A 26398-nucleotide genomic window follows, 5' to 3' on the forward strand; every position below is an offset into this window, starting at 1 on the left:
TCTGGAAACAGACCTGTGAACACAGCTTGGTGGTCTAATTCCAGGAAATGGCCAAGAAATACAGAAAACGCCACAAAAAATCTCTGGCCTCTGGTCTCCCTGACCGCAGTCCCTCAAAATTCCATACAGGGGGTGACAGCAACCAAAAGATTAAACCACCTCTGGTCCCTACCAGCTGGCTGACCTGGGTTTCTTCCCTTCTAAGCTTGGCCTAGAAACTCATATTTTATTCATGAAAACTGAGGTCCTGGGAGGCCTTGGCATAAACAGGATGTAAATATTTGCGGGCAGTTGAAGGAGCGGTGATATCTGAGCAGGGGCTGGCTGTCCAAAGCTGGGGCGCTGAGACACCGCTTACTTGGGGACCCGCCCACCTCCTCCTCCGTTACAGGTGGAGGGTGGAGGATTGAGCCAGAGGTACTGGTGTACTGCTGTCCAGTGTTGGGGTGCTCGGAGCTGGAGCTCAGGTTTGCGATTCCAGTGTCCTTGAAGCGAACTCCGGGATACTGTTGAACCCTCTCTTGCATTCTGTCCTAGCCCCCCTTACTCACCCCCCCGCCCGGGGCTCCTCCATTCCCCTTCCCCCAGCTGATTCAGATTCTCAACTGTTCTTGTCGAATGCCTTGTTCCCACCCCTCAGTATCTCCCTTTGGTGTCCCTAAGCCCGTGTAGAGTGTGGGATGTGTGTGTGAGTGTGTGTGTGTGTGTGTGTGTGTGTGTGTGTGTGTGTGTGTGTGTGTGGTGGGTATTCTAGGCAACAGAGCTCTACCATGGAACTATGAGTCCCCCCCTTTTTTTTTTTTTTTTACTTTTTTCTTTCTTTTTTCCTAGGTCTTACGTAGTCCAGGCTGTCCTGGAACTCACATCCCAAGTGCTACAATTATAGTTTTGGCCACCATGCCACAACCTGGCAAGGAGGAACGGCTTTATCCTGAATCTTGGCCGCTGCCCGTGTCAGCTGTGGGAACTCCGACTCAAAGTCCCCAAGGTCTCTCCCAGAGCGGGCAGTGATGCCTACAGGACCAGTATGCCCACATCTATGTTTTGCGGCTAGCTTCACTCAGCTAGCCTTTCTGAGGTTAACCTGACCTGGCTGCGAGCTTCCTGGGGACACCGGTGGCCTGGGACATGCGGAGGAGGCTGTCCCACGCCTTTGATCCCAGCACTCGAGAGGCAGAGGCACTGCCAGGTCTGCACCATGTCTGAGTCACCCCTCCCTCAGTCTCCTTCAGAGACATTCCCAGTCACAACCGTTAAGTAGGTCACAAGGTGGCTTTGGGCTTTCTGCGTCGGCATCCAAAAAGGACTCAACAGGGACATCATCCCAGATGTCACTTTGAAAAGAAATGGGAAATGATCAGAAGGGGAAGTTCCTGGTCTGAGCATCCTGGTATAAGGTCCTGGTTGGTATACCGTCCACCCCACCACAGTACGCTAGATGGAGGGAACAGGAAGGGGAGGGTTACCCACAGCCATCCATGGCTCAGGCTTCACAGGAAGCTGACCCTATTTTTAGACAGGGTCTCATGTAACCCAGGCTAGACCCCAAGTCCCGATAAGCTAAGGATGGCTTTGAACTTCTGGCCCCTGCACCCACCTCATGAGTCCTGGGATTGCAGTCATCTTCATGCCCTGTTTATACAATGCTAAGGATTGAACTCGGGTGACAGGGGAGGTCAATGGAATGTGGAATAATATAATATATTTATTTACTAGAGAAAGAATTTACACACAAGCTGAAAGGTCAGAAGCATGGCAGGCTTCCAAAGAGAGAGAGTTTTCTTTTCCTTAAATATCCCACCTGCGCTAGCTAATCTCCCTATCTCCGCCCTTTTGGGCGTGGAGAGATTTGTGGGCTCACCCCTACACTCGGGATTTGTGATGCGAGGCGTGCACTCTGCCAACTGAGCTACAGCCCCATCTCTATTTGCTATATGATTTAGCCCCCATACTCCTCTGTACCTTGGGTTTTGTTGTTTGGCTTTGCTGCTGTCCTGAGATAGCCTTACTTTGTAGCCCAGGCTAGTCTGGACTCCACAGGCAATCCTTCAGTGCTTCCGCCGTTTCTGCCTCGGGACACCTCCGTTTTGAAGAAGGATCTAATTTTAGCTTTTGAGACAGGGTCTCATGTTATCCTGGATGGCTTTGAAATCAATATGTAGCTGAGGGTGACCGTAAACTCCTGGTCCTTCTGTCCGCGTGGCTCCTAATTTTAAGATTACAGGCACATAACACTATGGGTGGGCTTTATGCACCGGTGGGCATGAAAACCAGTGCTCCAAGTGTGTTAGGCAAACACTCTCCCCGCTGAGCTACTTCCTCAGCACTCGTCCCACCGATGCATCTTTTTAAAAACTTTCAAACGTGGCGTGGGTGGCACATGCCATTAATCCCAGGACTTGGAGGCAGAGGCAGGTGGATCTTTGTGAGTTCAAGACCAGCCTGGTCTACAAGAACAGCCTCCAAAGCCACGGAGAAACCCTGTCTCGAAAAAAAACAAAACAAAATTTTCAAAACATGTGTGTGTGTGTGTGTGTGAGAGAGAGAGAGAGAGAGAGAGAGAGAGAGAGAGAGAGAGAGAGAGAGAGAGAGAGAGAGAGAGAGAGAGAGAGCCAAGAACTACAAAGAGCACGGACGTCGAAGTACAACTTGCAACAGTTGGTTCTCTCCGTCGTGTGAGTTCTGGGAACTGAATTCATATCCTTATTCTTGGTGGCAAGGGCCTTTTCCTGCCGAGCCACCTCTCTGGCCCTGCCATTGTTTCTTGTTTTTTTGTTTTTTAAGATTTATTTGTTTTTATTTTGTTGGGACAAATCTTTTGCCTGCATGTCTGAACGTGCACCACATGCGTGCCTGGTTGCCTGCGGGAGCTAGAAGTGAGCCAGATCTGGAGTCACAGACGGCTGTGAGCCACCTTGTGGTGCTGATGGAGTCCGGGCCCTCTGCAAGAGCAGTGTGTGCTGCGTCTGCTCAACCTTCTCCAGTGCCTGACCTTTCTTTTTCTTTTTCAGCCTCACCAGCCTGGCTGCCTGGCCACCCAAGTCCTGCTTGGGGGATAGATCTGCCTCTTCACTTCAGAACGGAAGTTAAAAACATGTGCCAACACACCCAGCTTTTTATTTTTTAAATTCCAGCAGTTCTCAGCCTGTGGGTTGAGACCCCTTTGGGGGTCAAATATCAGATGTCCTTCATATCAGATATTCCACATATCAGTTATTTACGATTCATAACAGTAGCAGAATTGCAGCTATGAAGTAGCAACAAAACAATGTTGTGGTTGGGGATCACCACAGCATGAGGAACTGCATTAAAGGGTCGCAGCATTAGGAAGGTGGAGAGCCACGGGCTTAGGCGGTCCTTGCTTATTCTCTGTCAATTTCATACGTGTGTGCCGTGTACCCTGTCTATGGCCGCTCCCACTCACCATCTTTCCCTCTGTCCCCACATGTCCCCATTCACAGCCTCTGATCAGCTCTAACTCACCGAGGCCAGTTGCTTTTGCTCACGGGGCCTGGGTGTGGGCGGGGTCATCCTGTCAGGGAAGGCACTCAGAAGAAAATTGCCTCTCCGGTAGAGAGATGATGGCTCAGGGGTTAAGAGTGCTTGCTGCTCTTCCAGAGGACCTGGACTCATCCCCAGCCTGCATGGAGGCCCACATCTGTCTTTAACTCTGTGCCAGGAAATTCACGGTCCTCGTCTGGCCTCCCCTGGGCGCCACACATACACGCACGGTGCACATACATACATACATGCAGGCAGAGCTTAGCTACATAAAACAAAAGGTAATATTTAGTGGGGTATTTAATCTTACCACCCGGCAGGCACATGCAGGAGGATGTCCATGAGCTAGAGGCCAGCCTGATCTACATAATGAGTTCTAGGCCAGTCAGGGTTACATAGTGAGACAAAATAACAACAACAATAATAATAACAGCAACCACCAGACAGTGGTGGCACACACCTTTAATCCCAGCATTTGGGAAGCAGAGGCAGGTGGATCTCTGTGAGTTCTGAATTCAAGGCCAGCCTTGTCTAGCAAGTTCCAGAATAACCAGAGCTGTTACACAGAGAAACCCTGTCTAGAAAAATGGTAGTAATATACAATCCTATGGCCAGAGAGTCTGGGAAACAGAATCTTCATTTAGTGGCTGATTGAAGAAGAGGCAGACTCCCTTGGTTAAGTACTGAGCTGAACTCAAGAAAGCCAGTAACAAAGAGGGAGGACTGATGATCAAAGGGATTAAGACTGGGCTGGTTTAACCCCCCAGAAACAGCTGACCAGACAAAGATTAACTCTTGAATCCTGATGTCTGGGAATCCAGCATGGGACTGATCAAGACCCCCTGAATGTGGGTGTCAGTGACGAGGCCTAGGTAATCTATTGAGCCTTGGGCAGCAGATCAGTACCCATCCCAAGTATACACACGGACTTTGGACTCCCATCGAACAATGTGAGGTGCACTCTCACCCTGAACTCTTGGGGAAGGATCTAGGCCCTGCCCTGTATGAAATGACAGACTATGGACACCCCCATGGAGGGCCTCACCCTCCCTGGGGGAATGAGGGGATAATGGGGAGGGGTTGGGGGGAGGGCACGGGAGGAGGGGAGGGAAAGGGAGAGGGACCTGGAACTGACTTGTGAAGCAACCTTGTTTCTTATCTAAATTTAAACTGGAAAATAAAATAAAAAAATTATTTTAAAAGATAAAAAAATAGTAATAATAATACTAGATTAAAAAGGTAAAAACCAACCTAGGCACCTTAGTGAGACCCTGTCATGAAATAAATATAAAGGACAGGGGATGGGTGGAGAGACGGCTCAGCAGTTAAGAGAATTAGCTGCTATTCCACAGGGCCCAGGTTCAAATCCCAACACCCACAGGATGGCTCACAACCTTCTCCAATCTCAGTTCCAGGGGACCCAACGCCCCCCCTTCTGGTTTCCCAGAGGACTGCGTGCATGTGTGCACACATACATGTGGACAAAAATGCACGTATAAAAAGAAAAATAAAAGGGGAGAGAAGAAAGTTGGGATACACTTAGTGGTGGTGCACTGGGCTCTGGTGGCGTACACCGGGGAAAGTTAGAACTGGAAATCAGTTCCTGGACAGAACTCTCCAAGTGTCTAATAACATGTGAAATGGGACGGGCAACAAATCTTGGTTGATGGCCAGGCTTATCAAGCTGTAAGCCCAGCCATGAGTGAGTATGTGTGTGTCTTGTTTGAGGATGAAGCTTGGGGCAAATGCTCGACTCCTGAGCCATGCCCCCAGCTCCTCTCTGGGTGGTGACAGGCAAGGAGCTCTACCCAGAGCCCAGTCCTCACGCCTTTTCATCGCTTGCCTATTTAGGTAACTCTTATCTACATGTATGTGTGCATACACCAAAGCATGGGAGTGGGGTCACGTCTCCCCTTCCACCATGTGGGCCCATGGGATCAAACGCCACCCACTGATCCATCCTGCCAGCTATCACCTTGGAGTTTTGAGCTGGACCTGGCTAAGGTGACCAGGCTGGCTTTGAACTCGCCATCCCCCTGTCTTAGCCACTTGAGTAGCTGGCACTTCAGTGAGGGCTATAAGTCCTTTTTTTTAAAAAGATTTATTTATTTGTTTATCATGTATACATACACTGTTCTGCCTACATGTTTACCTGCAGGCCAGAAGAGGTCACCAGATCTCATTACAGATGGTTGTGAACCAACATGTGGTTGCTGGGAATGAACTCAGGACCTCTGGAAGAGCAGGCAGTGCTCTTAACCTCTGAGCCATCTCTCCAGACCCTATAAGTCCTTTGTATTAATGTTTTTGGTTTTTTTTTTTTTTCCCTTTGAGCTCAGCCCTCAGCCTGTTTGCTCCATCACGTACCCAAGACAGTCGCCTGAAACATAATCAGACGCAGGCTGGCATTCTGTCTGCTCAGGATATGGAGGCAGAAGGGTTGCAATTGTGAAGTCACCTTGGACTACATAGTAAGACCTACTTACAAAAGGCAAAAAGAAAAAGGCACCGAAATTGAAGTCTGTTGGGGATCTGGAAGAGTGGCCAAGGTTTACAGCTTATACCCTGCACCTAACAAGCTAGGTATGAGGAAAACATTACTTCCTGTCAGACACAGCCTTCTTGGAATGCTCACCCCCAGGGCAGCACAGAAGGTGGTGAGTGAATGGGTCCCTGTGTGCGCACATGCCTGGGCAGGCCAGGACTCCTCCGCCAAAGGGCTCACTGAGGAGTCTAAAGATAATGAAGCCCACACACAGAGATTCCTGGGATCAGAAAGAATTCTATACACAAGAACTATCGGCCTAGGTGATGGGGTGGGGCTCCTGGATTACAGGGCAGTCGAGGATGCATGAAACCCTGGGTTTGGTGCCCAGCAGGACTTTAAAAAGGACTGGGCAGTCCCAGCACTCGGGAGGCAGAGGCAGGCAGATCTCTGTGAGTTCGAGGCCAGCCTGGTCTACAAAGTGAGTTCCAGGACAGCCTCCAAAGCTACAGAGAAACCCTGTCTCGAAAAACCAAAAAAAAAAAAAAAAAAAAAAAAAAAAGGGCTGGGCAGCTGGAGAGCTGGCCCAGTGGTAAGAGCTTGCAGAGGTCTTGAGTCCTATTGCCAGCACATGAGTCAGCTCACAACCGTGTGAAATTCCAGCTCCATGGGCTCCAATGCCTTTGGCCTCCAAGGGCAACTGCACTCATATGTGCGCACACATGCACACACACACACACACATGCATACACACACTCATATGCACACACACACTTTAAAATGCACACATGCATATACACCCTCATACGCACACACACATACATACACACACTCATATGCACATATGCATATATACACTCATATGCACACACACACACTTTAAAATAATAATAAAATAAATCTTAAGGAAGAGAGAGAGCTGGAAAGCTGACTCAGGGTTAAGGCTACTTGCAGCTCTTGTAGAGGACCCAAGTTTAGCACTTGGTTCCTAACTGTCTGCAACTCGAGCTCCAGAGGATAGATTTCCTTTTGTGGCATCGGAGGGCACACCCCCACCCCACAGGGCACACCCCCACCCCACAGCTGCACAACTCCAGTCAGACCACATGCAGACATAGACACAAAAATAAAAAGAAGTCTTAAAAGGGTATGTGCATGTGTGCAGTGCTACACACTTGTAATCCTGGCACATCTGAGCAAGAAGCGAAAAGATCAAAAGTTCCAGCCATCCTAAATTACATAGTTACTTTGAGGTCAGTCTGGGATTCTAGGCAAATGGTTTACCCCTGAGCCACACTCCCAAATCCCTCCCTGGGGGATACTAGGCAGGTGCTCTATCACTGAGCCACACCCCAGCCCCTCACTGGGGGATTCTAGGCAGGTACTGTACCTCAGAGCTGCACTCCTAGTCCCTCTGTGACCTTCTTTTTGGCGAGTGATGGAGACCTTTTCCTGTCAGTGCAGGTAGACAGATGCTTTTCAGTTTTTAGTGACTGTATATTATGAATACCATTTCTCTACCCGTTCTACTACTAATGGATGCTTGTTTTGATTTCTCTTTCTCCCTGAGCCATTTTAATGAACATTCTAATACATATATCTGTGTGCATCTATGCAAGCATTATTCTCATTTTTGTGTGTGCATGTATGTGTGTTCACGTGTGTGTCCCCCACATATGCATGTACCATAGCACGATGTGGGTCAGAGGACAGCTTGCAGGAGTGTATTCTCTCCTTGCAACCATGAGAATACTGAGGATTGAACCTGGGTCCCTCAGGCTTGTCGGCAAGCACCTTTACCCACTGAGCCACCCTACCAACCCTCATACAAACATTTCTGTGAAAGGAGTCTGTCTCTAGAAGCAAAATTCTGAGTGAAGAAGTACAAACTTACAAACTGACAAGGTGGGGGCAGCAACTAGGTGTGGTTCACGTCTGTAATCCCAGAATTCCAGAGGTAGAGGCAGAGGGATAAGACGTTCAAGGCTGGGGAAAAAAGTTCGGGCCAAGCTAGCTGACATAGGGAGTTTGAGGCCAGCTTGGGCTACATAAGACCCTGTCTTAGAGAAAGAGAGGGGGAGAGAGAGGGAGAGGGAGAGGGAGAGGAAGAGGGAGAAAGAGCATCCCTGCCTCTCATCAATCATTTGCAGAGGGAGTCATGAGGCGAGACACACCTTATCCGTCTGAGCTGGATGCACTGGTCCCTTGTTGAACAGATGAAGTGGTCACAGCAGGGTCAGTGGAGACATGCTCACTGAGGACAGGAGGAATGTCAACAGACCCAAAACAAAAGTAAAGACACTCAAGAGCTCAATGATCAGCCTGTGCAGTACAGGGGCCACAGACCCCCACAGTTGAGATCTTAAAGGTCACCCCACATCCTGGGACATAAAATCTGTCCTCTGTGCCCATCTGGGGAAGTTCTCTCCTTGCTTTCTTATTATTAAAGGGGAAGCAAAAAGGCAAAGCATGGCCAGGAGTGGTGATGCAGCCTTTAATCTCAGCACTGCAGAGGCAGGGGCAGGGGAAGCTCTGTGAGTTCAAGTCCAGCCTGGTCTACATAGTGAGTCCAGGTCAGCCAGGGCTCCATAGACAGACTCTGACTCAACAACAATGACAATAACCAAAAGCAAGGCAAGCAATTCAAAACCGCTAATGTTCTACTAAAGGGTTCAAATGAAAACCTTTGTGCTTACCAGAGGTGCTTGGTGGAATGTGTCTAGACAGGCAGACAAGCTCATATGTAAACGAGCAGTCTGCTGAGTTTGCTAACCGTAGGGTAAGCTCATTTGGAAATCACCAGCTTCAACGCTTGAAAAATGCCACCTTGGGGGACTCCCCCGCTCCCCCCTCGATGTGGTACTGGTGGTTGAACCCAGGATTTCTGACACAAGCCCTGCTATTTCCCTGAGATGAAATCTCGTGCGTCTCAGGCTGGCCTCCATTACCCAAGTGCTGCGGTATGTGGGCTGCTGTCAGCTTTTCTGTTGTTGTTTTATTGAGGTGGTGTCTGCCTCTATGTAGTCCCAGACTGGTCTAGAACTCACTATCCTCCTGCTTCTGTCTCCTTAGTGTTAGGATGACAGGTGTGTGCCACCGTGCCTGGCCAGGAAGTATCTTTAGTTTTTGCTTTATTGTTTTGAATTTTTGCGATGGAGGTCTCACTATGCATAGCTCTGGCTGACCTTGCACTCGAAAACATACAGGTGCTTCTGTTCCCGAGTGTGGGAATTAAAGGGCTCTGCCACCAAGCGTGGGTCTAGAAAGTATCTTTAATCTCAACACTGCAGAGGCAGGCGGATCTCTGTGAGCTCGAGGCCAGCCTGGTCTACAGAGCCAGTTCCAGGACAGCCAGGGTTACTAACAAGACCCTCAGGACTACACAGAGAAATCCAGTATCAAAAAAACAAAAACAAAACAAAACCAAAAAAAAAAAAAAAAAAGGATACTAGAGACTTGCAGAGACCTGGATTTGATTCTCAGCACGCACATGACAGATCACAGGAGTCCAACTCCAGCTCCAGGGGATCCAACATACAAGGCATGCGTGTGGTGCACATACGTGTATGCAAGCAAAACACTCGCGTGTATGAACTAATACTAAAATAAGTAATACTACTGCCTGAGGAAGCTGAGGCAGGAGGATGGCTGCTAGTTTGAGATCAGGCTGAGTTACTGAGCAATAATACTCAATTTCAAGAAGCCCAAAAAGTGAAAAATAAAACAGAACGAAACGAAACAGAATACAATTAGTTAAAATATGATGAGATGACACAAAAGTCCCATCCCCCTTGATCACACCATCCTCTCCTTCCTGGCCCCTTAACGCGGTCTCCTGTAGCCACAGCGGCCTCTAGCGGCCAGTGCGTGGCGACGCTACTCTCTCTGCGCAGGCGCGGGAAGAAATAGCCCTTCTCTCGCTCTCCCGCTTCCGCTCCCCTCCCCGCGTCGCCCGGAAACCAGGGTCGGGACTTCCGTGGAAACGTCACGGGGCGGAGCCTCGGGCGGCGGGAAGAACGGGCGCGGGAATGGAGGTGCAGGAGAGCGGCAGTGGCGCGGCCGAGACTGGGGCGCAGGAGCCCTCACCCGTCCCCAGCAAGACCGCGGGCGGCGCCGGCCACTACGAGCTGCCGTGGTGAGCGCGCGGCCGTACTAAACGCGCGCGTAGAGGTGATGGCGAGTGAGGGCGGGCCGAGCTCCAGGGACCCGGCTCCCCGCTGGGTCTGGGGGGACGACACTGAGGTCCGGTCGGCCCCGGGAGTCCAGATCTCCTTTTCCTTTCTCTTTTTTTCACTTTGTTTCTCTTAAGACGGGGTCTTGCGTAACCCAGGCTGGTCTGGAACCCACCACGTAGCAGAGGAAGCCTTTGATCCGGATAACAGGCATGCCTTACTGCCTTAAGGCAGTGCTGGGGATGGAACACAGGGCCTCCTGCGTGCTAAGCAAGTCCCCAGTGCCATTCTCAGCCCTGGGGCTCACCGTGCAAGCCGGGCTTTTCTTCCAACATTCAGCAGTCCTCCTGCCTCAGCTTCCCTAGCGCTGGAATGACAGGTGTGAGCTACCCCGGGCAGCGGTAGAAATTTGTATTGATGGACATTGAGGGATGTGTCTCAGGGTCCGGCTGTCTAAGTGAGGAGTGGGCTTGAAGAGTAGGGCCACATAGTTTTCTTCTCCTTAAGACAGGTCTCCCTACCCTAAGCCAGCTTTGAGCTTTATACATAGCCAAGAATGACCTTAAATTTTGGTCCTACCTGTGTACAGGGGCTCAGGTGTGGACCACCACTCTTAGTCTTGTTTTTGGATGGAAATGATTGCAGACATTTGAACATGAACCTACCCCTGGCACTTTTTTCCTTATCAAATGTAAGGTCTGTTGCACGAGACAGCAGAGAGATCCCTTAGCTCACTGAAGTATCTGGACTATCTAGTGCAGTGGTTCCCTACCTTCCGAATGCTGCAGCCCATTAATACAGTTCCTCATGGTGCGGTGACCCCAACCATAACATTATTTCCTTGCTACCTCATAACTAATTTTGCTGCTGTTAAGAATCATAGTGTAAATATGGTGCCCCCTGTGAAAAGGGTCGTTTGACAGTCCCCGAGGGGTCATGACCCATAGATTGAGAAACCGTTGTTCTAGACGAATACTAAGAGTATATCATGGAAACTGGGAGTGTGGCTCAGGGGCAGAATTCTTGCCTGGCATGCCCAGGGCCTAGGGTTCCATCCCCAGCACTCGGGGAGGTGGGGAGAGAGCTCACCATGTATCGTGTATGTAGTTTAGCACTATCTGGGAGCCAAGGAAATAATGGGTATCCGAATGGCGTAGCATACACCTGTTAGGTCATTATCAGCCACGTAATGAACTTGAGGCCAGCCTGGGCTAAATGTGTCCTCGTCTCCAAAAACAAGTCCCAGTGAAATGGCTCGGTGAGAACAGTGCTTGCAGCCAAGCTCGGCAACCTGAGCTTAATCCCTGGATTCCAAATGTGGGAAGGGGAGCACTGACTCCCAAAGGTTGTTCTCTGTGGAACACACAAATGATAAACACGTATGTATATAAACTTAAAGAAAACAGTGTAGCCGGGCGTTGGTGGTGCACGCCTTTAATCCCAGCACTCAGGAGGCAGAGGCAGGTGGATCTCTGTGAGTTCGAAGCCAGCCTGGACTACCAAGCGAGTTCCAGGACAGCCTCCAAAGCCACAGAGAAACCCTGTCTCGAAAAACCAAAAAAGAAAAAAGAAAAGAAAACAGTGTAAAGCATTCAGGAGGCAGAAGTTGGTGGACCATCCTGGTCTACATAGGCAGTTCCAGTCGGGCAAGGACCACTTGGTGAAACCTTGACTCTGAAAACAGAGAGAAAGAAAGATCAACAGAATAAAATAAAACTTTGATGGTCAGATAATTGTAAATCTACCACATCTGTACCCAGAGCTGGGAAAGGTCATTTTCTCTCTTAACATTGCGTGTTTATTTGAAAGGCAGAACTTGGTGGTCAGGAGGCTGAGATAGAAGGATCATGAGTTCCGGGCCATCTGGAGATGTGGCCCCGTTGATAGGATGCTTGCCTGCCTTTCCGAAAACCCACATGTCCCTCCCAGCACCATAAACTCCGACGTAGTGATACCTGTCATTCTAGTACAGGGATGGGGTGGGGTAGCAGAGGCTGAAGGATCAGGAGTTCCAAGCTAGCCTTCATGAGACCCTATCTATAAATAAATAGAGTCCAAATAGGCACAGTGGTTTTTGTTTTTAATTTATGTCTATGGAGTATGGAACTGGAGGTGAAAGATCATTGTGAGCTGCTGTGTGGGTGCTGGGAATTGAACCTGGGTCCTCTGGAAGAGCAGCCAGCACTCTTAACCTCTGAGCCATCTCTCCAACTGCAAGGGAATGATGTTTTAGTGAAGTGTCCAAGTGCCTTTTTCTTTTCTTTTGTTTTTTAAAGATTTACTTATTTATTATGTATACAGTATGCATGCCGGCAGGCCAGAAGAGAGTACCAGATCTCATTACAGATGGCTGTGAGCCACCATGTGGTTCCTGGGAGTTGAACTCAGGTCCTCTGGAAGATCAGCCAGTGCTCTTAACCTCTGAGCCATCTCTCCAGCACCTCCCCCCAAGTGCCTTTCCAAAATTGCTTAAGAACTGCCCACACGCCAAGCATTGGTGGCACAAGCCTTTAATCCCAGCACTTGGGAGGCAGAGACAGGAAGATCTCTGTGAGTTCGAGGCCAGCCTGGTCTACAGAGTGAGTTCCAGGACAGCCTCCAAAGCCACAGAGAAACCCTGTCTCGAAAAAACAAAAAAAGAATTGTCCACACAAGCTTCCCAGTCATAGCCCCAAGCCACCAGTTGCTGCTAGATGGAGGCAAGAGTAGGCCATCTGGAACAGTAGCGCACTGTGGGCCAGCACTTACCTCATTTGGTGTGGCAGAAATGGGTGCACCTGGGTCCATCACTGCACACCCACCAGCCTCTGCAATACTGTGCATCAGAGCTGGCTAGACAGAAGCCACCGCTTACGCTGTAGTCCCTCTGCTGTGCGGAGTGGACAGTGAAGGGGCTGTTCTGTTGGCTTTTTGTTTAAAGCCTTTTCTTTTTGCCTTTCTTTATGGGAGGGTCTTGCATCTGCCATACCACTTTCATAGGGGTCGGGGACCAACTTTTAGTAGTTTCTTCTACCACGTGGTGCAGGGATGGAACTCATGGTCAGGCCTGTCAGCAAGCACCTACCCACTGAGCCATCTTGCTGACTCCTTTTTTGTTTCTATTTTTTGGGGTGTTTGTTTTGTTTGCTTTTTTTTTTTTTTTTTTTTTTTTGAGACAGGGTTTCTCGTCTCTGTGTAGCCTTGGCTGTCCTGAACTTGCTCTGTAGACCAGGCTGGCCTGGAACTCACAGAGATCCGCCTGCCTCTGCCTCCCGAGTGCTGGGATTAAAGGTGTACACCATCAATGCCTGGCCCTTTTTTTTTTGGTTTTTTGAGACAGGGTTTCCCTGTGGCTTTAGGAGGCTGTCCTGGAACTTGCTCGGTAGACCAGGCTGGTCTCGAACTCACAGTGATCCGCCTGCCTCTGCCTCCCGAGTGCTGGGATTAAAGGCGTGCGCCACCAACGCCCGGCTCCTTTTTTTTTTTTTTTTTTTTTTAAAGATTTATTTTCTGTGTGTGTTGTCTGTGTGTATTTCTGGGTACTGTGTGCATGCAGTACATGAAGAAGCCAGGAGAGGGCATTGTGTCTCTTGGAATTACAGTTCCAGGAGGTTGTAAGCCACTGTTGAATGCTAGAAGTCAAACTCAGGTCTTCTACAACAGCAAGTGCTCTCAGCACTGAGTCATTTCTCTAGCACATCCTTTCTTAACTTATTAGAAGTGTCTCATTTAGCCCAGACCAGCATGGAACTTGTTATGTAGTTGGATAACTTTAAACTTCTGAACCTCCTGCTCCCACCCCCACCATACCTAGGATTGCAGATTTCTGCCACCATGCCTGGATGGTTTTAAAAAATTTTTTAGTGTGCATTGGTGTTCTCCCTGCTGTGTGAGGGTGTCAGATCCCCTGGAACTGAAGTTACAGACAGGTGTGAGCTGCCCTGTGGGTGTTGGGAATCGAACCTGGGTCTTCTGGAAGAGCATCTCTCCAGCCCATGATTATTTATTCTGTGGGTGTATGTGCCATGCATACAAGTCCCACGGTGCACACAGGCATCACTGTTCCTCCACCCCCTGGTTCTGGGGATTAAACCAAGGCTCCCTGGCTCTGCTGTGAGTGCCTTTACATGCTGAGCCAGCTGGCTGGCTTCTTATTTCTTTGTTTTTGAGGCAGGTTGTGTATGTGGTAGAGGCTGGCCTGGAACTCTTGGGGGGGGGTCCTCCTGGCACGGCCTCTCTGTGTTGGCATTACAGGCAACATGGCCCCACCCTGCCAGAAGTTGCAGGGTTGCCCTTTCCTGCCGTGTCCTCACATTATCTGGTGTGAGGATAACCATGTCAATACTTGCTTTTTCCTCAAACAGGGTTGAAAAATACAGGCCAATAAAGCTCAACGAAATAGTCGGCAATGAAGACACAGTGAGCAGGCTGGAGGTAAGGGGCCCGTAAACCCCTCTGACATCATACTGTGCATTTGACAAGCTCGTGGCATTGGGAGAAAGATGGCGGAGATGTTGAAGGAGGTTCCATCAGCTATTCCTCACGGGAATGACGAAGTACCTGATGAACAGAACTGAAACCAAGAAGAGTTCGTTTGGCTTTAGCTCACAGTCTGAGGCCACAGTTCATCCTGTTGGGAAGGAGCATGGCGGTGGGAATGTGAGGCAGCTGGCCACGCTGCATCCACAGACTGGGAGCAGGGAGGTAGAGGCTGCTGCTCACTTAGCCGGCGTTCTCCTTTTCACTGAGGCCGGGACCCCATGGGAGAATGCTGCCCGCATTGAGGGTGGGTCTTCCTACTTCAGTGGAGGGCAGAGTTGGTTCCCTCCCAGTGCCAGGGGCCTGGTAATGGATGACTAACTCAGCTTCTTAGCCTTTGCAAGTACCTTTATCTGCTGAGCCAGCTTGCCGGCCCCGTTTTTTGTTGTTGGTTTTGGGATCTTGTTTGTGTGTTTGAGCATATTACTCATTACGTAGCCCTGGCTGTCCTGAAACTTTCTATGTAGACCAGGCTGGCTTCTAATTCACAGAGATCCACCTACCTCTGCCTCTCAAGTGCTGGGATTCAACAAGTGTGCCACCACACCTGGGCTATCTGTCTTCCAGACAGGGTTTTGATACGTAGCCTGAGCTGGCCTTGAGTTCCTGTTCCTCCTCCCTTGACCTCCCTGAGATTAGAGGCATGTACCACCACACTTGACTTATGAATCTCTTGTACACAGGTCTTTGCAAAAGAAGGCAATGTGCCCAATATCATCATCGCTGTGAGTACTTGGGCCTGGTCCTCTGGGTCTCTTGCATCCAATGTCCACTCCCTCCCCTGGGAGGCCCACAGGTCCCCAGCTGGGTTGTTGGGGAATCAGGAGCAAGTGCCAACAGTGGGGAGTTGTGGGAGCAGCAAGGTCTACTTGGGAATCCTTTCTAGTCAATTAATTGATTAATTAACTGGTTGGTTGATTGTGTGTGTGGGTGTTTTGCCTGCATCTGTGCTTGTCTACTGTGTGAACGTCTGTTGCCCTGGGGGTCCGGGTAGTGGTGATGTAACCCAGGTCCTCTGGATGAGCAGCCAGTGCTCTTAACTGCTGAGCCGTCTCTCCAGCCCCTGGGTCCTTCCTGTATGAAAGTTAGGGGGGCTCTTACCCACAGGGTCCCCCAGGAACTGGCAAGACTACCAGCATCCTCTGCTTGGCAAGAGCGCTGCTAGGCCCGGCCCTGAAGGATGCAGTTCTGGAGCTCAATGCATCAAATGACAGGTACGTGGGTGGGAAGGCAGAGGCCTCCTGCTGTGCGTGAGTGTGGAGGCTCCAGGTGGTTCCAGCTCCTGCCTGGCGCTTGCTTCGCTGGCTCCACATTTAACGGGGGATCATTGCCTTGGAGTATCAGAGGAGCATCTGCTGGGTTCCTCGTTTTGATGAAAATGTTCAAAACTTACTCTTTTTAAAATTGGTTGTTGTTTTGTTTTTTGAGACAGGGTTTCTCTGTGGCTTTGGAGCCTGTCCTGGAACTAGCTTTTGTAGACCAGGCTGGTCTCAAACTCACAGAGATCCGCCTGTCTCTGCCTCCCGAGTGCTGGGATTAAAGACTTGCGTCACCATTGCCCGGCCTAAACATTTGTTTTTGTTGCTGTGTAGTTATTGTGGGGAGGGGCGTATGCCGTGGTCTACAGGCGGATGTCAGAGGACAACTTGCTGGGAGTGGTCTCTCCTTCTACCAAGTGGGTCCTAAGGATCAACTCAGGTTTTGAGAGTTGGCAGTGAGAACCACCCCTGCCCACAACACGAGCACACAATGGCACACGTGTGAAGATCAGAATGTAGTCGTGTGGAATTCCTTGGGTTTTTGTTCGTTTGTTTGTTTCTTCTACCTTTATGTGGGGTTCTGGGGATTGAACTCAGGTTGTCGTGATCTGCCAGCAGGTACCTTTACCCACTGTGCCGTCTCACCGCCCCTGAAACCACTCTTAAGTGTCCACTTCGTCATGTTTGTGTTATTGTGCAACAGCTTTCTGGCCTTGCAAAACTGAAACTGCCCTCAAGCACCTCCCCGTTTCCCTTCTGCAGCCCTCACAGCCACAGCCCAGCTTCTGGTCTGTGTGATTGGCTGTTAGCTCATGTTCTCAGGTTAAACTTAGGTCCCGCAGCCCTCGGGGCTATAAGGAGGATTTAGGAGCCCCTTGTGAACTCGGAGTGGTGTGTGGGAAATCCCAGCACTGGCAAGGCTAAGGTTGAGTTCCAGGTCAGCCCAGGTGCCATATAAAGACTCTGTCAAAAAATAAAATATGGGGCTGGAGAGATTGCCCAGCAATTAAGAACATGTGGTGTTTGCTGGAGAGATGGCTCACAACCAAAAATATGAGTTTGGTTCCCAGCACCCACAGCTGTCTCTCCAGCCACCAAAAAAAGAAAAGGAACATGTGATGTATGCCCGTAATCCTAGTACTCTGGAGGCAGAGAGGCAGGCAGATCTCTGAGTTTGAGGCCAGCCTGGTCTACAGAGTGAGTTCCAGGACAGCCAGGGATACACAGAAAGATCCTGTCTTGAAAAACAAACAAAAGAAAAGAATATGCTGCTCTTGCAGAGGCCCAGAATTCCTCTCCTTGCCCCTGCATCGGGCAGCTCACAGCTGCTCAGAACCCAGCTCCAAGACTTCTGACACCTTCGTCTCTACAGACACCCATCTGCACATGGCCTGCATTCACACATACACGTTAAAAGTAAAATAGGACCAGAGATGGCTCAGAGGATAACACCCCTGCCGCGCCAGCCTGAGAGCCCTGGTTCTGCAGGCAAAAACTGGGTCTTTAAAATTGTCACGAGCCGGGCGGTGGCGCACGCCTTTAATCCCAACACTTGGGAGGCAGAGGCAGGCGGATCTCTGTGAGTTCGAGACCAGCCTGGTCTACAAGAGCTAGTTCCAGGACAGCCTCCTAAACCACAGAGAAACCCTGTCTCAAAAAAACCAAAAATAAAAATTTTAAATTTTAAAGAAAAATCATGTTTTGGGCTGGAGAGATGGCTCAGAGGTTAAGAGCACCAGTTGCTCTCCCAGAGGTCCTGAGTTCAGTTCCCAGCAACCACATGGTGGCTCACAACCATCCATAATGAGATCTGGTGCCCTCTTCTGGCATGCAGGCATGCATGAAGGCAGGGTGTTGCATTCATAATAAATAAATAAATCTAAAAAAAAGATACAAAAAATAAAATTGTCACGAGAGCACCTCCCCAATGATAATAAAAAAATTTCTTCCCTTTGTGATACATGCTTTCTTCCTGTTTCAGGGGCATTGATGTGGTGAGAAATAAAATCAAAATGTTTGCCCAGCAGAAAGTCACCCTTCCCAAGGGCCGACACAAGATCATCATTCTGGATGAAGCAGACAGGTGGGGACTGCAGATGGATGTCCCCAAGTAGCCCAGACTGTCCTCCTGCTTCTGCCTCCAGAACAGGAGGGATGGTGGGGCCATGCCCCAGGCCTGGCACCAACCACCCTCTTCTGCTTGCCTCAGCATGACGGATGGAGCTCAGCAGGCCCTCAGGAGAACCATGGAAATCTACTCCAAGACAACCCGCTTCGCTCTGGCTTGTAATGCTTCAGACAAAATCATAGGTGAGCGTGCAGCCTGGGTGGCTGTGTGCAGTGAGGCTTCCTTTTGTTTAATTTATGTGTATGAGTGCTCTATCTGCATGTATGACTGTATGCCAGAAGAGGCCATAGAATCTCACTATAGATGACTGTGAGCTGCCGTGTGGGTGCTGGGAATTGGTCTCAGACCTCTGGAAGAGCAGCCGGACTCTTAAATGCTGAGCCATCTCCCCAGCCCGAGGCTCCCTTGTTATTTATTTACTTTTTGCTTTTGATTCTGTCTGTCTGAGTAAATGTGTCCTGGAGTTGGGGTTGCAGGCAGCTGTGAGCAACCTATGATGGGTGCTAGGAACCAAGCTCAGATTCTCTGGAATAGTAGCAGGTACTTTTAACCTGAGATTTCTGGCGCGTGCGTGCATGCGTGCCTGTTCCTCCTGTCCTATGGATCCCTTTTATCTTTTTTGTTGTTGTTGTTTTTTGTTTTTTGGAGACAGGGTTTCTCTGTGGCTTTAGAGGCTGTCCTGGAACTAGCTCTTGTAGACCAGGCTGGCCTCAAACTCACAGAGATCTGCCTGCCTCTGCCTCCTGAGTGCTGGAATTAAAGGCGTGCGCCACAAATGCCCGGCCCTATGGCTCCCTTTTAACCTGAGACATTTCTCCAGCATGCGTGCGTGCATGCGTGTGTGTTCCTCCTGTCCTATGGATCCCTTTTAACCTAAGACATTGCTCCAGCATGCGTGCGTTCGTTCCTCTTGTCCTGTGGATCCCAGGGATTGAACTACTTGGTCAGACTTGGCAAGTGTCTTTATCCGCTAAGACATCTTACTCACCTTGTTTTTGTCTCTTATGGTACTGCAGATGCAACCCAGGGATTTTAGGAAGGCTACTAACTGTGCCTGCCCTCTTTACTTTTTATTTTGAGACTTGGTCTTCCCTAAATTATCCAGGCTGGCCTTGAACCTACAAGGTTCTAAGTTCCTCCTCCGTCAGCATCCTGAGTTGTTGGAATGGCAGGCCTGAGCCGCCCCGCCTGACTTGAACATTCTCTGCTTGTTTTGTGTGCGAGGCCTTGGCATCTTCTCTGTGTCGGTGTGGCCAGGTCTCCACCTCACCGCCGTGTCTCCTTATGGGGTCCTTTGGCCGTTATCCCAGTTGCTGCTCGCAGCACTGGTCTACCCTGTCAGGCTGGTGTCCCGTCCTCCTGCCGCCTACTGCATGAGTCGTCCTGGGCCACCCTGTTGTGTTGTCTGTCTCGTCTGATGTGTTGATCCCCAGCAGTGGGGTCTTTTCTACGCCACTTCCTTCCCCTCCTGCTGTACCCGTGTGTGTGTGTGTGTGTGTGTGTGTGTGTGTGTGTGTGTGTGTGTGTGTGTGGTCACACATAGGTTTGTCACCACGTGCCTTCCCCCAACCATTCATGACTGCCTAGATGGACAAATGACTTAATGTTGACTGATCCCCCCCCCCCCCATTTATTTTAAAATTATATTTTGTGTGTGTGTGCACATGTGCATGTTGGGGGCCGTGTCTGCATGTAGATGGCAGAGAATGATGTGTAGAAGTCAGTATATATGTGGGTCCCAGATTTGAACTCGTGTTGTTCATCCACTGAGCCATCTTGCTAGCCCCCTGTCCTCTTTATTCTTGGTGGTGGTGAACTGACCTTATAGCTGAGGTTGACCTTGAACTCATGATCTTCCTGTCCCTACAGGAGCTATGTAATCCTAAGTGTTGGGGTTACAGGCAGGCACCTCCTTGCCTTGCTCCCCTGTGGAGCATCAAAGAGCTTGTTGGGGTTCTAGTCCCTCCCAGCCTGACTGAACTGAACTTCCCTGCAGGGCCCACCCATTGCACTGTAACTCCAGAGGCCCTAACTCCTTTTGGGGGCTTGGGGTGTGGTACTTGTGTGTGTGGCAGTATCTGTCCTGAGGCCCTTTTTCTCTCCAGAGTTCTGGGTGTTGTTACTCAGGCCTCTTTGCTTGTGTGTGTGTGTGTGTGTGTGTGTGTGTGTGTGTGTGTGTGTTTCGAGACAGAGTTTCTCTGTATTGTTTTGGAGTCTGTCCTGGAACTCACTCTGTAGACCAGGCTGGCCTTGAACTCAGAGATCCACCTGCCTCTGCCTCCCGAGTGCTGGGTGTGTGCCACCAACCCTTGGCCCTGTGCTTTCTTATTTATTTATTTGTAGTTAAAGGCAGGCATTTATGGGCATGAGGAAACGCACATGCAGCACCTACACAGAGAAACCCTCTGCAGAGCATGGGCGGGACTGGGAAAATGGAAAGCCTTTGTTTCTCATCTGGTAGTTTGACACTGGGCTCTGGTCAGCTGTCAGCCCCCACTCTCCCGTCTCTGTCCAGAGCCCATCCAGTCACGCTGTGCAGTGCTCCGCTACACCAAGCTCACCGATGCTCAAGTCCTCACCAGGCTCATGAATGTCATCGAGAAGGAGAAAGTGCCGTACACAGACGATGGCCTGGAAGCCATTATCTTCACAGCCCAAGGGGACATGCGCCAGGTTGGTGGGTGACCGTCGCTGCCTGTCTTAGTCGGGGTTTCTATTGCTCTGATGAAACACAGTGACTAAAAGGAGCTGGGGAGGAAAGGGTTTGTCTGGCTCACACTTCCACATCACCGCTTGTCACTGAAGGGAGTCAGGACAGGAGCTCAGACAGAGCAGGGACCTGGAGGCGGGGCTGACGCAGAGCCGGGCGGGGTGCTGCTTACTGGTGTTCCCCGTGGTTTGCTCAGCCTGCTTTCTTATGACACCCGGGACCACCAGCCCAGGGGTGGGCCACCCACAGTGGACTGGATCTCCTCCATCAATCTCTAAGAAACGCCTCACAGCCAGATCTTTGGAGGATCTCATTTGAGGTTCCCTCTCAGGTGACTCTGGTTTGTGTGCGAGGTTGACATAAGACTAGCCAGCACGCTGCTCCTACGAGCCGAGGTTGGGGAAGACTGAGGACCTAGCACCCTGCTGGGGTGTGAGCTACTGGAGGTGCTTTGGGCTCTGAGAGGCCCGGCAGGGAAAGACGTCATAGTCCCCTTGATTATCCCTTGTCCCCTCCAGGCACTGAACAACTTGCAGTCTACCTTCTCTGGATTCGGCTATATCAACAGCGAGAACGTATTCAAGGTACCGGGGGTCTGCAGCAGAGCGACCTACACAGCCGTGTTCTTCCGCCACAGCGCTCGTATCTGAGCAGCGGGAGGGTCTTGTGGGGTAGATCCAGGCGAGCCTGCAGAGCTGTTCCCACCCTCAGCTGTGCCGTAGGCCAGGCTCTGATGTCACTTGTCCTCCGGCAGCCATCTCTCCCCTCCCCACTCCCTTCTTTGTCCTCCCTTCCTCTCCCCTCCCCACTCCCTTCCTTCACTGACTCAGATTTTGTATCCAGGGGTTGGCCTTGAACCCACCCCCACCCATGCTGGAATCACAAGCATGCTTAATTTTTTTGTTTTAGAGACGGGTCTTAATCTGTAGCCCAGACTGGCCTTGAACTTGAGATTCTCCGGAGTCATTTAGGTTTTTGTTTTGTTTTCTTTTCCTGAGACAGAGTTTGTGCCACCACTATTGGACTCTTCCTGAGTTTGAGGACACAGGCATGTCCACTATGCCATCACCATGCCTTTAATGCCACCCACGAAGAGTCCTTTTGGGCCTTTGGCTGCTTTGTGGTTCATTCATTTTGGAGCTGTCAGGAGTCGTTGGAGACTTAGTGGAATTATTTGTAGGTCTCATGCTGCGTCTCCCGATTGTTTGCTCAGGTCTGTGACGAGCCCCACCCGCTGCTTGTGAAGGAAATGATCCAGCACTGCGTGGATGCCAACATCGACGAAGCCTACAAGGTGGGCCTCTTGTTCCTCCCCATGTCCGTGGTGCCTTGTGACTGTTGGCCCTTAAAGTCACTCTCAGAACCTTTGCTCGTCACTCAGAACCTGACAAAAGCAACTCAGCGGAGGCAGGCTTTATTCGGACTCGGCAGGAGTGCATGCCACCCTCGTGGCGGGAAGGCATGGCTGCCCATGGTGGTGGAAGCATGTGGCGGAGACGCTGTACACCTTTTTCTTTCTTTCTTTCTTTTTTTTTTTTTTATGCACTGATGTTTTGCCTGAATGTGTGTCTGGTTCCCCTTGGAGTCCAGAAGACGGCATCAGGTCCCCAAGATTGGAATTAAAATTGTGAGCTGCCATGTGAGTGCTGTGCCATCTCTCCAGCCCCATGAGCTGCCTCATGTTTTGATGGCTGCCAAGCACGAGCGGCTCCACCTCCTAAATCCACAACCTCCAAGAGCAGCGCTACCAGCCGTGAAGCTGCCTCACTACAAGCAGTAGACCTGGAAGCCAGCTTCATGGGTTGGGTGTGGCCGTAGGGCCTGGTTCCCTGAGCAGATGCCAGTGCGTGTGGTGACTTAATATGTAGGTGTCAGAGGTGTGACTGCAGACCCTTTATCTGATCCCAGTTTCTCATCTACAGCCAACTGGGCTGGAAGCTGTCTAGGGCCAGGGCAGGATTAGGCTCAGCGAGAAACTGGAGTGCCGGGCAGGGGAACAGGTACCGCTAGAAGCTGGTTCCTGACGGAAGAAGAAAACTGACCCTGACCCCTTACTCTAACCCCAGCACTACCCAGAGTCCACCCCCAGGTGCCAAGGCTCAAAGGCCTGTCTGTAAACACAGGCCTGGGCGGGGGGAAGTGGACTAAGGGAACCCTACCCTGTTTAGGTTGTCTAGTCCCATCATGCAGGGGTTTTCTTACTGAGCTGGTGAGAGATTCCACCTGGAGGGTTCTAGGTAGAGACCTGATGTAGACAAGCTATCAGAGCACTTGCCTGTAGGTGAGAGCATATGGCGCCTGCTGGGAAAACGAGCTAAACTCCCTGCCATGACGGAGGACTGGTTGACACGAGGCATCCGAGGGGCCCACCAGCACCTCTGTAAGGTCCAGGTGACCTCAAAGCCTCATGGATCACCTGGCCAAGCTGTTGCCATGCTGTTGAGGGTCTGTTGGGTCTTTTCGTCTAGATTCTTGCTCACCTATGGCACCTGGGCTACTCACCAGAAGATATCATTGGCAACATTTTCCGAGTGTGTAAAACCTTCCCTATGGCCGAATACTTGAAACTGGAGTTCATCAAGGTTAGTCAGAGCTCAGGAATACCTTGTGCACTTTTGCTTTGGTTTGGTTTTTCGAGACCGGGTTTCTCTGTGGCTTTGGAGGCTGTCCTGGAACTCGCTCTGTTTTTAGACAAGGCCTTAGTGTAGCCAAGCTGGGTTACAGGCGTCCGCCACACGGCTTTTATGGTTCTTCACTGTGCACAGCGCCTTCCAGATCTGCTGGGTCACGTGTCCGCGGCCTGGCCTTATCACTGCACAGTATTCTCCCAGCTGTGTGCTGTGTCAGTCATGGTCACTCGTTCTCTGGGAAGGGCATTTGGGGTTCTGTGGCTAAAGTCTCCACATTGGCACACATGAAACAGCGTGTCTGCTAACCAAGTTCTTGTTGGTGAGACCACCGACTTAGACAAGTGTGTGTTTAACTTTAAAGAATTTGACTGTGGCTGGACAGTGATGGCGCACACCTTCAACCCCAGCCCTGGGGAGGTAGAGGCAGACAGATCTCTGAATTGAAGGCCAGCCTGGTCTTACACGGTGCGTTCCAGGACAGCCAGGGCTGTTACCTGGGAAAATCCTATCTTGACAAAAACAGGGTTGGCTCAGTTGGAACCATGCAAAGCCCTGGGTGTAAAATGGGTGCTGCTAGGTATGCGGTGCACGCCTTCAGTCCTGCTCAGTGAGACTTTGTTTTCAGACGACAGCAAAAGTAACTGGCTGTCTTTTGCCTGCCTATGTTCCACACCCTGGAGGTAGAGGCAGAAGCTCAGGGCTGTCCTCAGCTCCAGCCTGGGCTATGTGAGACCCTAGAGAGGGCTCTGGGTTTGCTCCTAAGCCTGGACACCTTCTACTGCGTGAGCTGAACCTGAGTGCAGCCAGGTGTCTCTCATTGTATCTGTTAAACCAACCCCCGGTTTAGGTGGAAAGGAGCCAACAGTCCCAGCTTCCCCCTGTCCTTCCTTTGTTTCAGGAGATTGGGTACACTCACATGAAGGTGGCTGAAGGTGTGAACTCGCTGCTGCAGATGGCCGGGCTCCTGGCCAGGCTCTGTCAGAAGACCATGGCTCCAGTGGCCAGTTGAGATGTCCTCCACTGATTGTCACCGAGACACTGATGATCCAACTTTGCAGTCGTGGGAGAGTGCCAAGACACCGTTGGAACGTGCCCACTCTGTTCTGGGACAACAGGGTCTCCTGTAGCCCCAGCTGACTGAACTCTGCAGCACTGCGTGGCCCTGACCTGCTGATCCTCTAACTCTGCCTCCTGAGTGTTGGGTTGCAGTTGTCCCCACGCCTGGTTATGCGGCGCTGGGGATGGGATCCGGGGCTTGTGCACGTCAGGCAGGCACTGCCAGCTGTGTGGCTGAGCTCCAGAGGGTTTCCACGCTGCTGCCAGTGCTCTTCAGCTCTTCATATTTGAGTTCAGCTTCGGGCCCTGGATGTGGGGCAGGGTGGGAAGGCCCCAGTCTCCTCAGTCTTGCGCTTGTAGCTGATAAAGCTTAGGATGTTTGTCTTGCAATGCTTAATCCCGTGAGGCCTTGAGGAAAACCAGTATTCTGCCTGTTATATCCTGCTAGTAGAAACAGTGCCCTGTGACCAGCGAGAACGCAGCAGATGAAGGCACTGGTAAAGTTCTTGTCCACCTGAGTCCCGTCTCCTGAGCCCACAAGAAAGCAGAAGAGAACTCACTCCACAAAGATGTTCTGTAGGCAGCCAGGTGTGGTGGCATACACCTTTAATCCCAGCACTTGGGAGGCAGAGGCAGGCGGATCTCTGGAGTTCAAGGCCAGCTTGTTCTACGTGGTTCAGGACTACATAGAAACTACATAAACTTGTCTCAAAAAAAGATGTCTCCTGGGCCCTGCATACATGCACACACAATAATAAGTAAAATTATAAAAATAAATTTAAGAAATGAAGCCAGGTACAGTAGCACACACCATAATTGTTTAAAATTATTTAATGTGTATGAGTTTTGGTTTTGATCTTTATGTGTGTGGGTGTTTTGCCTGTGCATGCAGTACCTGAGAAGACCAGAAGAGGGCATTGAATCCGTTGGGACTGGAGTTGCATATAGTTGTGAACCTCCATGTGGGTGCTGGGAATGAACCTAGGGCCTCTCAAGAGCAGCCAGAACTGCCTAGCTGTCTCCCCAGTGCCACAAACCTATAATGCGAAGCACTTAAGCTAAGTTCAAATTAGCCCCTGTTAACAGTGAGTTCAGGCCAGGCTGGAAAACATAAGACCCTCTTGTGCTGTCTAACAATTCGGTTTTAGTTGTTTCTTCTAATATACTAACTTGTGACATTTATCTCCTCTCTGAATTTGTGATGCCCCGGGGCTGGACATGTAGAGCACAGCCCGGTCCTCTCTGGACTTCAGGGCCCTCTCTACTGAGTAAGAGCCTTGATCTTAAGCCAGGCAGTGATGGCACACACCTTTAACCCCAGCATTTAGGAGGTGGAATCAGGAGGATCTCTGTGAGTTCGAGACCAGCCAGGGCTACAGAGGAAGTTCCTCAACAGCCAAGGCTACACAGAGAAACTCTCTCAGAAAACAAAACAAAAAGAACCTTGATCTTCGTTTCTGGCAAAGGTCTTTACCAGAGCCTGACATGGTGGCACACACGGGCCTATAATCCCAGCGCCCAGGATGCTGAGGCAAAGGATAGCCATGATCAGTGCCAGCCAGCCTGGGGTGCAGAGTGAGCCCCAAATGACAAAAGGGTTCTGGCAAGGCGACTCAGCTGGTAAAGGCACTTGTCACACAAGCCTGTCGATCTGAGTTTTGTCCCTGGAGCCCAGAGGACAGTCACAGAGCTGTCCTCTGACCACGCCTACCACTAAAGAAAAAGGGGGGGGGCTCGGGGAATAGAGTGGTTGCTATGCTAGCATGAGGATCCAGAGAGCCCGATAATAATAATCCACGGAACCAAGGAAGAGCCACCGGCAGCAGCGAAGCCAAGTTCCGTGACACACAAACAAAGGAGGTGAGGCTCAGCAGTTGAGCATGCACTAGGTTCCAGAGGACCCTAGTTGGGCTCCCAGCATTCCATGGGGCAGCTGACA

At 50.6% G+C, this 26398-nt stretch overlaps 1 protein-coding gene across 1 annotated transcript; it reads left to right on the plus strand.

Annotated features, from left to right (window-relative positions):
• Positions 1–9966: 9966 nt before the first annotated feature.
• Rfc2 (replication factor C subunit 2) lies at positions 9967–25641 on the plus strand. Its single transcript, XM_040731304.1, has 11 exons — positions 9967–10121; positions 14502–14571; positions 15360–15401; positions 15784–15890; positions 17917–18018; positions 18145–18245; positions 20579–20736; positions 21292–21357; positions 21987–22067; positions 23242–23355; positions 24302–25641. The coding sequence occupies exons 1-11, from the start codon at positions 10015–10017 to the stop codon at positions 24410–24412; spliced, it is 1059 nt and encodes a 352-aa protein (XP_040587238.1). The 5' UTR covers positions 9967–10014; the 3' UTR covers positions 24413–25641.
• Positions 25642–26398: the final 757 nt, after the last annotated feature.

Source organism: Mesocricetus auratus, unplaced genomic scaffold (genome assembly GCF_017639785.1).
Source record: "Mesocricetus auratus isolate SY011 unplaced genomic scaffold, BCM_Maur_2.0 Super-Scaffold_100025, whole genome shotgun sequence".
NCBI classification, from domain to species: Eukaryota; Metazoa; Chordata; class Mammalia; order Rodentia; family Cricetidae; genus Mesocricetus; species Mesocricetus auratus.